At 39.5% G+C, this 12,378-nt stretch overlaps 1 protein-coding gene across 3 annotated transcripts in view; it reads right to left on the reverse strand.

The window, feature by feature from the left end:
- LOC115223662 overlaps window positions 1-11,670 on the reverse strand; it is a 45,744-nt gene extending 34,074 nt beyond the window's left edge. For 2 of the 3 annotated variants that reach the window (XR_005003562.1, XM_029794335.2), the window contains exons 1-5: window positions 11,539-11,670; window positions 9,236-9,388; window positions 6,234-6,375; window positions 5,292-5,466; window positions 4,355-4,405 (exon numbers count right to left, since the gene is read on the reverse strand). Coding sequence is in view for 2 of the 3 variants with exons in the window: in XM_029794335.2 (XP_029650195.1) it covers window positions 4,355-4,405; window positions 5,292-5,466; window positions 6,234-6,375; window positions 9,236-9,337 (470 nt within the window). In the remaining variant the exon portion in view is untranslated. Of the gene's footprint in view, window positions 1-4,354; window positions 4,406-5,291; window positions 5,467-6,233; window positions 6,376-9,235; window positions 9,389-11,538 lie in introns of those variants that run through there. The other variant, XM_036512519.1, reaches the window with a different exon arrangement.
- Window positions 11,671-12,378: the final 708 nt, after the last annotated feature.

The following is a 12,378-nucleotide window of genomic DNA, read 5'->3' on the forward strand; positions in this document are numbered from 1 at the left end:
CTAGGTCTTAGCTATTTTGCAATTCACGGATTGTCTTAATGAACACAGCAGTGCTAACATTTCTGCCAGCTCGCTGCCTTATATATGAATAAATATTCTTTTCTGCTCTAGGCACAAGACCCAAAATTTTAGGGGAGGGCGGCCAGTCGATTAGATCGACCCCAGTATGCAACTGGTACTTAATTTATCAAATTCGAAAGGATGAAAGGCAAAATCGACCTCAGCAGAATTTGAACTCAGAACACTAAGCATTTTGCTTGGCATGCTAACAACTCTGCCAGCTCGTCAGCTATGTGCTGGCAAATAATGATATGGTACATACATGAATATACATACACATCCACTCATACAGTTACTCTTATGCATGCATGTACTCATACACACACACACACACACACACACACAGAGGCTATATCTGTGTATCTGTGCCTGTATTGATTCACATACTGTATCTATATTCGGATCTTTTCGGTTTGAACGGCAGTTTTTAAAAATAATTTCCACGTAACTAAAAAATTTTAAACTTCGTATACTGGTAGAATGTGTTTATAAAACATTTTTTTCTCTTGGCTTTATTGAGAAAATTCTATAGTTTGTAAGATATTTGTTGTTTTTTTTTTCAATTTCTGCAATTTCAACCAATCACCGACGTCCATTGAGGTAAAAAAACATTCTGTTCTGTATGAATATGTCCCTCGTTTAAGAAACAGATTGGGTTTATTTACATTTCTGAAGAAAAAAAAGATACCCTTCCCCACCCCTAACCCTAAAACAGATTGAAATGCAATAGATCGATACTAGGGTCATAATTATGGGTGACAATTTCATATGACACCGCTAGAAAAAACTGCCGTTCAAACCGGAAAGATCCCTATATTCTCCAGCACTTTCACTTATGTATGTTTGTATGTGCAGATATTGAAGGTACATGGCTCAGTGGTTAGAGTGAACGTTGGGCTTACAATCACGAGGTATTAAGTTCAATTCCTGGGCTGTGTGTTGTGTTCTTGAGCAAAGACACTTTATTTCACGTTGCTCAAGTTCCCTCAGATGTAGAAATGAGTTGTGGCTTCATTGGTGCCAAGCTGTATCGGCCCCTTTGCCCTTCCTTTGGATAACATTGATAGCATGGAGAGGGGAACCTGGTATGCATGGGTGACTGCTGGTCTTCCACAAACAACATTGGCTGGACTCGTGCCTCAGAGGGGAACTTTGTAGGTGCAATCCCTATTTCTTTACTACCCACAAGGGGCTAAACACAGAGGGGACAAACAAGGACAGACAAACGGATTAAGTCGATTACATCGACCCCAGTGCATAACTGGTACTTAATTTATCGACCCCGAAAGGATGAAAGGCAAAGTCAACCTCGGTGGAATTTGAACTCAGAATGTAACGGCAGACGAAATACGGCTACGCATTTCGCCAGGTGTGCTAATGTTTCTGCCAGCTCACCGCCTTGTAGGTGCAATCCCATGGTCAATCATGACCGAAGGGTGTATATACTGTATGTATGTATGGACGGATGGATGGATGTGAAGTTGCATGGCTGAGTGGCTAGAGTGAGCGTTGGGCTCACAATCATGAGGCAGTGAGTTTGATTCTTGAACCATACTGTCTGTTGTGTTCTTGAGCAAGACACTTTATTTTATATTGCTCCAGTTCACTCAGCTGTAGAAATGAGTTGCGACATCATTGGTGCCAAGCTGTATCAGCCCCTTTGCCTTTCCCTTGGATAACATCGGTGGGGGGAGAGGGGAGGTTTGTATGAATGGGCAGCTGCTGGCCTTCCAAAAACCATCTTGTGCAAACTTGTACCTCAGAGAGGAACTTTCTAGATGCAATCCCATGATCATTCATGACCAAAGGGTGTCTTTATGTACGGATACACATTGCTAAGTTTTTTTTTTTTTTTTTTTTACTTCTTGAAGGAGTGGCTGTGTGGTAAGTAGCTTGCTTATCAACCACATGGTTCTGGGTTCAGTCCCACTGCGTGGCATCTTGGGCAAGTGTCTTTTACTAAGCTTGGGGCCGACCAAAGCCTTGTGAGTGGATTTGGTAGATGGAAACTGAAAGAAGCCCATCGTATATATGTATATATGTGTGTGTGTGTGTGTGTGTGTCTGCGTTTGTTCCTCCAGCATCGCTTGACAACCGGTGCTGGTGTGTTTATGTCACCGTAACTTAGCGGTTCGGCAAAAGAGACCGATAGAATAAGTACTAGGCTTACAAAGAATAAGTCCAGGGGTTGATTTGATTCGACTAAAGGTGGTGCTTCAGCATGGCCGCAGTCAAAATAACTGAAACAAGTAAAAGAGTAAAGAGAATATATATATATATATATATATATATATATGCGTGTGTGTTTGTGTGTCTGCGTTTGTTCCTCCAGCATCGCTTGACAACCGGTGCTGGTGTGTTTATGTCCCCGTCACTTAGCGGTTCGGCAAAAGAGACCGATAGAATAAGTACTGGGCTTACAAAGAATAAGTCCAGGGGTCGATTTGATTCGACTAAAGGCGGTGCTTCAGCATGGCCACAGTCAAATAACTGAAACAAGTGAAAGAGAGTGTAACAGACAAAACATTTAAAAAAAACATACATTATCCACATGAGATTGTAACTGTTTTTCATAACTTGCTGCAGAACAAACCAAGGAAATGCCATTATCACTAGTTTATAAATTTATGATTCCTTAATTGAAAACCAGTTTTGTAAGTGCTACCACATGAAATTCTTGGTCCTTGAGTCACTCTGTAACTTCTGGTGATTACTAATAAAAAAATGTACACATACTCATGTTTTGAGTTTTAATATATTACTCTCTTTCTCTTTTACTCTCTTTTACTTGTTTCAATCATTTGACTGCGGCCATGCTGGAGCACCGCCTTTAGTCGAGCAAATCGACCCTGGGACTTATTCTTTGTAAGCCCAGTACTTACTCTATTGGTCTCTTTTGCCGAACCGCTAAGTAACGGAGAAATAAACACACCAGCATCGGTTGTCAAGCAATGCTAGGGGGACAAACACAGACACACAAACACACACATACATATATGTATATATACATATATACGACAGGCTTCTTTCAGTTTCCGTCTACCAAATCCACTCACAAGGCATTGGTCAGCCCAAGGCTATAGCAGAAGACACTTGCCCAAGATGCCACGCAGTGGGACTGAACCCGGAACCATGTGGTTGGTTAGCAAGCTACTTACCACACAGCCACTATTTTTTTTACTCTCCTTTTTTTCTCTCTCTTGGAGCGAAAGAGTACAACAGGGGTCGCCACCACTCCCTGCTAGAACCTTGTGGAGCTTTAGGTGTTTTCGCTCAATAAACACACACAACGCCCGGTCTGGAAATCGAAACTGTGATCCTCCGACCGCATATAAGGATAAGATCGTTAATTTAAAATAAAATATCGATGATTTTATCAAGTGGCCAGCATGGCAAAAATAACCTTCAAAGGTACTAATTATTAAAATTATAAATTCGGGTATCTACGAGATACCACCATGCTGAAAATAGCAGCCATGATCTGACTCTAAAACCACCTTAATTGTCCATATCGCAAACACGGAGAGAAAACAAAGAGATAAGATGGACAATCAAGGTGGTTTTAGAGTCAGATCATGGCTGCTATTTTCAACATGGTGGTATCTCATAGATACTCTAATATATATATATATATATATATATATATAACGGGAAGCTTTATGAAAATATACAAAAGAAGAAGGCAGGTTTACGGAAATAAACAAAAGACGAAGGCAGGTGGAATACAAACAAACAATTGTATTAGTATATGTGGTGTATATATATATATATATATATATATATATATATATATATATATATATACACACACACATATATACACATACACATATATATACATACACATATACAATATATATGTATATATATATATATATATATATATATATATATATATATATGGCGTCCGTGTCGGTGACACGTAAAAGCACCAACCGATCGTGGCGTTTGCCAGCCTGCTCTGGCCCCTGTGCTGGTGGCACGTAAAAAACACCCACTACACTCATGGAGTGGTTGGCTTTAGGAAGGGCATCCAGCTGTAGAAACACTGCCAGATCAGACTGGAGCCTGGTGCAGCCTCCATGGCTTACCAGACCCCGGTCGAACCATCCAACCCATGCTAGCATAGAAAACGGACATTAAACAATGATGATGATATATATATATATATATACACATATACAATATATATATATACATATATATATATATATATATGTATATATATATATATATATATAGAGAGAGAGAGAGAGAGAGAGAGAGGAAAGTGTTCAATAGTTGCAGCACTCACTTGATGTGTTGATAGACAGTATCCTCCGGTCTCTGCATCTTCCTTTCATCTCTAGAGCGAAAAATACAAAGATTGGATACTTTTTATCATTTCAAGTACTGATAAAATAAATAATATCAAATATAGAGTTGCTTCCGTCAGTTATACCCAGGCAGATCTTTATGGCAGACACTGGCCAGGCAGTGTATCCAGGACCTTTAGAGGCAGTGACGATGGACCAAGAAATCATCATCATCATCAATCATCATCATCATCATCAATCATCATCATCAATCATCAACATCATCAATCATCATCACCATCAATCACCATCAATCATCATCATCACCACCAATCATCATCATCAATCATCAACATCATCAATCATCATCACCATCAATCACCATCAATCACCATCACTCACCATCAATCATCATCATCACCACCAATCATCATCATTGCAACTGTCGGATCGGTGCTGTTATATGGCAGTGAAACATGGACATGGACCAAGAAATTACTAAAAGACTAAATGGATGCTACGGAAGAATGCCATGAATGGCCTCCAATGTGAAATGGCAGCAACGTATGACAAATGAATGGCTGACTGTTGAAAGTTAGCGAGATGGCTGTGACTGTGTTGTCACTGCATGTGCTGCCATGGACTGGAAATATCCGAATTGGTCTTGTGGAACGCACTCCATGGTGATATAAGCAGAGGAAATGGTTGTCACACTTGCATAAAATAACGTTATGGCAGACACTGGCCAGGCAGTGTATCCAGGCAGACGAAATACCGCTAACCATTTCGCCCGGCATGCTAACATTTCTGCCAGCTTGCCACCTTAGATGTGTATATACATACACACGCATTCATATATTCATATACGTACATGCTTACATGCATTCATACATGTACATGCTCAAAGAATCTACCATGGGAAAGAATAATGTGTACCTTGATCTGTGGACATGTTTACTCAATTTGGACTTTTGGTTGTTGACCAGTTTTGGTTCCGGTTTGTTGAGCATCACAGCTTTCCTTGCATTTGCTGGTTGACTGATTGGCTCAACGTTTGTCATGCGGAAAGGAAAAGAAGTCACGCCCAACTCTGCAAAACTTTTCCGAAGGTCTGAAATGTATTAATGTTTGATTATCACACGAGTAAAAAAACAACAACAATAACAGCAACAACAACAACAACAACAACAGCAGTGGAGGCGCAATGGCCCAGTGGTTAGGGCAGCGGACTCGCGGTCGGAGGATCGTGGTTTCGATTCCCAGACTGGGCGTTGTGTGTGTTTATTGAGCGAAAATACCTAAAGCTCCATGAGGCTCCGGCAGGGGATGGTGGTGACCTCTGTTGTACTCTTTCGCTCCAATTTTCTCTCACTCTTTCTTCCTGTTTCTTGTCCCCGACTTCCTACGCAACCGCTGAGCCTGGATGCGCATTCATCCATCCGTCGATGCTCTCGGTGTCGGGGGTTGACCTGCTTTCTCTTCTGCGGGTCTTACGAATAGCAAAGGACCACGTTTCAGACTTCTCCCACTACAGACGGGACGAAGACCGCTTCGCTCAACAAACAAACAAACAAACAAACAAGCAACAACAACGTCAAAAAATACCTTGGGAAAGAGAACCCAGGTTCGAAATTTCCCCAAGACACCTGATGATGGCTGGAGGGTACATCAGCCGAAATGTTGTGTTAACAACAAACAAGATGAGGACAAAATATCCGTCAAATGTAAATAACGAACAGAGTTTGTATCTTCTAATTATTAATGTGACTAATTATTAATGTGATAATATATGTGTTCCTTAGAAAAAATATAAAAATATAAAAAATATAAAATATAAAAATTATATTATAAAATTATAAAATATAAAAATTAACTTGCTTTGTTCTTCTTCTTGCAGTTGTTGGCTTCTGCGGAGGAGCTCCTTTAACTCAGCACTGGGTTCGTCTCTAAAGGGGCCATCATTTTGAGAAACAACCAATCTTTCAACTCCTGTATTTGCGGCAAATGGGAAAGAAAGTTCCTTACCAATAATAAAAAAAAATAAAAAAAACAAAAACAGAAATAAATTATTAGCTATTCAATCAAGGAAAATAATCAGAAGAAAAAAGGGAATTAATTAGATTAATTCACTGATCAATCAATTAACCATTCAACTATTTAATGATTCAGTCAAGTACCCAAGCAATCAAGTAGTTAGTTAATTAATTAAACTATGAATCAAAATTATCAATCAACACAATAAATACATCATCATCATCGTTTAACGTCCGTTCTCCATGCTAGCATGGGTTGGACGGTTCGACCGGGGATCTGGGAAGCCAGAAGGCTGCACCAGGCTCCAGTCTTATCTGGCAATGTTTCTACAGCTGGATACCCTTCCTAACGCCAACCACTCCGTGAGTGTAGTGGGTGCTTTTTACGTGCCACCTGCACTGGTGCCAGGCGAGGCTGGCATCGGCCACGGTCGGATTGGTGCATTTTATGGAAGCCAGTCAAGGTGGCACTGAATCAATAAATCAAGAGATCAATAAATCAAGTGATTGATAAATCAATCTATTTGCTAATCAACAAGTCTGTTGCCCAATGAATTAATTAGAAAAAAATCTGTCAATTAACCAATTAATCAATCAACTAATTAACCAAGTTAATGACTCAATCAATCAACCAAGTAGTCAGTCAACTGATTAATCAGTCAATTAATGACTCAAGCAATATATATGTATATATTTATCAGTTGTGTTCTGGGGGTTGATCTAATCAACTGGCCCCATCTCCACAAAAAATTCAGGCCTAGGAAAGTATATTATTACAGTTACTGAATATACACAATGACTATATAATCCAACCAAAATATCTCAGTTACACAAATGTAAATGGAATTACTATTTAACCTTAGAATACATTGTACATATTCAAAGAACCTTAATGTAGAAACTGAAATGCAAAAGAATGAAATAATAAATGGATTTATGACTGAAAGTTTGGTAATTGTGTTTATTTCCACCACACAACAGTTATTATTGCAAACATGTTTTAACTAACCTAAACTATACACACACACAAATACATTCATATATCTATGTCTCGAGTTGTGGCTGTAATTTAAAGGGACCAGTCTTGTCATATTCTGTGTGCGGCTGAATCTCCCTGAGAACTACGTTAATGTTATGCATGTCTGTGGAGTACTCAGCAATTTGTGAGGTAATTTTATCCTCGTGTGGTAATGAAAAGTGAAATTGACAGCCAGTATTTGCTGTGAGCAAATATTGGCTGTCCATTTCTATATATCTATATATAATTTCTATGAATCTATATATGAACTTTTATTTTGATTTATGTATCAATTGTCTCTCTCTCACCTTCTCACTTCCTTTGTGTCCCTCTTCTCTCTCGCTTTTGATTTAACAATGTGTATATGTATCTATGTATCTACTTCTCTTGCAATGTGATAAACATTTAAAAACACAAAACAAATGCCGTCACCACTCACTGTCTCTTTCACTCTCTCTCTTTCTGTCTCATTTTCTCTCTCTCTCTCTCTCTCTCTCTCTCTCTCACTCTCTTTCTTTCTCTCCTATGTCCTCTCTGAAACATTTAAAAACACAAAACGAACACCACCACTCACTGTCTCTTTCACTCTCTCTCTCTCTCTTTCTCTCTTACTTCCCCCTCTGAATCATTGATAATGCAAAATGAACACCGTCACCCCACGCTGTCTCTTTCACTCTCTCTCTCTCTTTCCCTCTCCCTGCCCCTGTCACTTTCTCTCTCTCTCTCTCTCTCTCTCTCCTCTCTCTCTCTCTCTCTCTCTCTTACGTCTTCTCTGTTCTCCTCTCTCTCACTTTGCCACTTCTTTGAAGTGTGATGCACACAACAGGTACATACAAAAACAAAAAGTTAGCGCATTAATATTATTGATTATGATAATAATAATAATAATAATAATAATATTAATAATAATAATAATAATAATAATAATAATATTAATAATAATAATAATAATAATAATTAATAATAATAATAATTAATAATAATAATAATAATAAGTCCATGTGCTGTCTATCTTGATATGAGATCACCAAATCGCGCACATATGGTTGTGATGCATGTGCCTGGTGTACCCTTATCAGACGGGTAGTCATGATGGGTATATTGGGCTTCGTATATTTTACCCCAGTGTCACTTTGATGGCATGAACTGCTCTCTCACTCAATAATAATAATAATACAATTATAGGTACAGCAAAATACACTATCAAAACAAGGAAGTAAAAACTACATATCATTTATTAATATGTTAATAGTGTGCATATTATATGGATGTTACGTTTAAGCTTTATTTTTATTACATTAAAAACGAGTTTAAAAGAATGACTCCTGTATTCTCTTCAATTCAATGCACTTTCAAACATTAATGAACAGGCGCAGGAGTGGCTGTGTGGTAAGTAGCTTGCTAACCAACCACATGGTTCCAGGTTCAGTCCCACTGCGTGGCACCTTGGGCAAGTGTCTTCTGCTATAGCCTCAGGCCGACCAAAGCCTTGTGAGTGGATTTGGTAGATGGAAACTGAAAAGAAGCCTGTTGTATATACGTATAACATGTGCGTGTGTTTGTGTTTGTCTCCCTAGCATTGCTTGACAGCCGATGCTGGTGTGTTTATGTCCCCGTTACTTAGCGGTTCAGCAAAAGAGACCGATAGAATAAGTACTGGGCTTACAAAAGAATAAGTCCCGGGGTCGATTTGCTCGACTAAAAGGCGGTGCTCCAGCATGGCCGCAGTCAAATGACTGAAACAAGTAAAAAGAGTAAAAGAGTGTGTCTCATTAGTCCACTGAATCAAAAGTTTACTGTAAATAGAAGAGAATCAAAGTATATCGCACCTTCTTTGTTGGAGAGTGGCCAGGCCATTTGCTGTTACGATGTGTACGGAGGTAATAGTCAGTATGGTATCCCTGTAGAGCTTCGTCAGTGGGAGCAGTCATTCCACAACACTCACTTCTGGCAACCAGGCAATACAGACTGTAGCATATGTACTGCAGAAAAAAAGACATCATCAAGACGTAGCAGAAATGTGGGAAATAGTCCCAAGAGAGAGAAAAGATTCATACACAAACCAACAGACTACAGTACAAACATACACACACAAACAACCACATGCATGAAGAAACACACACACACACACACCACACACACACACACACACACCACACACATGCAAGTGTTTTGATATATATAATTTTTTTTTCTCTCTCTGTTTATTTCTGTGTTCCTTTCTGTTGAAGAGCATAGGCTCGAAATGTAAAAGACTTTTTCACCTTCTCAGGTGTCAAACTAAAACACCTGCTTGTTGTTTAAACTAATGTCTTCGTCTTTTATTTTTCTGTAAATTTCAACTATATATATATATATATATACAGACACATACATACACACACACACACATATATATATATATATATAATATATACAGACACATACATACACACACACACACACACACATATATATATATATATATTATATATACAGACACATACATACACACACACACACACCACATATATATATATATATATATATATCTGTATATATATAAAAGGTAGGATGTGTATGTGTGTGTGTGTATGTGAATGGAATTTATGCACGTCCACAAATTAGCATGCATGTCGCTCCAGTTTTAGGACATTCGTCATGACCCTAGCTGTGTTTTCGTCAACTTATTTTCCCCAGAGGCACCAGTAAATAGTGGTAAAAATAAATTTTCAACTAAAACTTTTAACAATTTTCAAGTCAAAGAAATCCACCATTGTTTGCAAACAGGAGTTAAGTCCCCTTCTAGCAACGAGTAAGTTTTTGCTAAAACTTTTGGGGTTTTTTTCCCCCCATCGAGGAAAAAAGTGTTTTGTCAATATACAGGCAACTCACACACAAACACACGCACACACACGAACATATATGCATACGAAAAACGTATGCAATAGGTGTACGTATGTATATGTGTGTATGTGTATGTGTGTGTATATATATATGTGTATGTGTGTGTGTGTGTGTGTGTATACTTAAGACTTAGTTGGGATCTGAACGTAACTGCTTCGGACACAGAGGATCGGGAGCCCTTTTGGGCATTCTATTTTCTTTGCTGGAAGGGTTCCCAACCCATGGGCAAAGAGGGGTGGGAATTTGAACTCAGAACGTAGCGGCAGACGAAATACCTATTTCTTTACTACCCACAAGGGGCTAAACACAGAGAGGACAAACAAGGACAGACAAAGGGATTAAGTCGATTACATCGACCCTAGTGCGTAACTGGTATTTAATTTATCGACCCCGAAAGGATGAAAGGCAAAGTCGACCTCTGCGGAATTTGTACTCAGAACATGACGACAGACGAAATACCGTTAAGTATTTCGCCCGGCGTGCTAACGTTTCTGCCAGATCGCCGCCTTCGACTGAGTTAAAATAATGAACGAATTATGCTCACTTTTCTACAAAGATTTTTATCGGAGAATTTTCGGAAAACGCTAGAATATCCCTCAAAAGTAATCTTTTTTTCTACTTAATTTTTAATCTTTATCAAATCGTATGAGGAAACAAAGTCGATGTGCGTGAAATGTGAGCCCTCCCATTTTTTTTTTCGCATTAAATTGTGATATAATTATCTACTTCATCTGAAAAGTATAAGTAGGAAATTTCCTTAAAAAAATATCTATTTTTTAAACACAGACATATATTCATACATACTTATATACATATACATACACATAAATATATGCAGGCATACACACAAATCCTAGTTCAGCATTCACACACACGCAAGCACACACACACACATACGCACGCAAACACACACATATACACACGCACGCAAACACACACACATACACATACGCACGCAAACACACACACACATACACACACGCTCGCAAACACACACACACACACACACACACACGCAAACACACACACAGATACACACGCACGCGAACACACACACATACACACGCACGCAAACACACACACACATACGCACGCACGCAAACACACACACACATACGCACGCACGCAAACACACACACATACGCACGCACGCAAGCTCGCACACATGCGCATACGCACGCAAACACACACAATCACATACGCACGCACGCAAACACACAGACAGATACTCAAAGCATCCACCAACCTGAGGTCTGACGTCCACAAATTGTCTCTGAGATAAGCCCGGGAAGAAGTTAATCTTTGTCTAACCTCACATGAAAAAGTTTGAGCCGGGTGGACAACTACGTTGCTTGGCAACCGAATACTTCCTGTGACAAACGACAGCAGAGTTCTGTTTTGACAAATCCACCACCACCCCAGCACGACCACCACCATCAACAACAACAAAATCAACAAGTTCAACTACGACTAATTGCAATGGTACAGACTACAGCCAAAACGGGCGGCGAGCTGGCAGAAACGTTAGCACGCCGGGCGAAATGCGTAGCCGTATTTCGTCTGCCGCTACATTTTGAGTTCAAATTCCGCCGAGGTCGACTTTGCCTTTCATCCTTTCGGGGTCGGTAAATTAAGTAGCAGTTACGCACTGGGGTCGATGTAACCGACTTAATCCGTTTGTCTGTTCTTGTTTGTCCCCTCTGTGTTTAGCCCCTTGTGGGTAATAAAGAAATAGGTATTTCGTCTGCCGCTACGTTCTGAGTTCAAATTCCGCCGAGGTCAACTTTACCTTTCATCCTTTCGGGGTCGATAAATAAAGTACCAGTTTAGCACTGGGGTCGATGTAATCGACTCAATCCCTTTGTTTGTCCTTGTTTGTCCCCTCTGTGTTTAGCCCCTTGTGGGCAGTAAAGAAGTATATTTGCACCCTCATCCCCGCCGAGGTGTTAGCAGGGGTCTGTAAGAGTATTTCTTTATTCAACATAAGGTTGAGAAAAAGAGGGGACGATACAAGGACAGACAAAACAAACATTGGGGTCAGGGTATCGAATGAGGCGTAACGTATGAATAAACAAACAATTAAAAT

Source organism: Octopus sinensis, linkage group LG23 (assembly GCF_006345805.1).
Source record: "Octopus sinensis linkage group LG23, ASM634580v1, whole genome shotgun sequence".
In the NCBI taxonomy this organism is placed as follows: domain Eukaryota; kingdom Metazoa; phylum Mollusca; class Cephalopoda; order Octopoda; family Octopodidae; genus Octopus; species Octopus sinensis.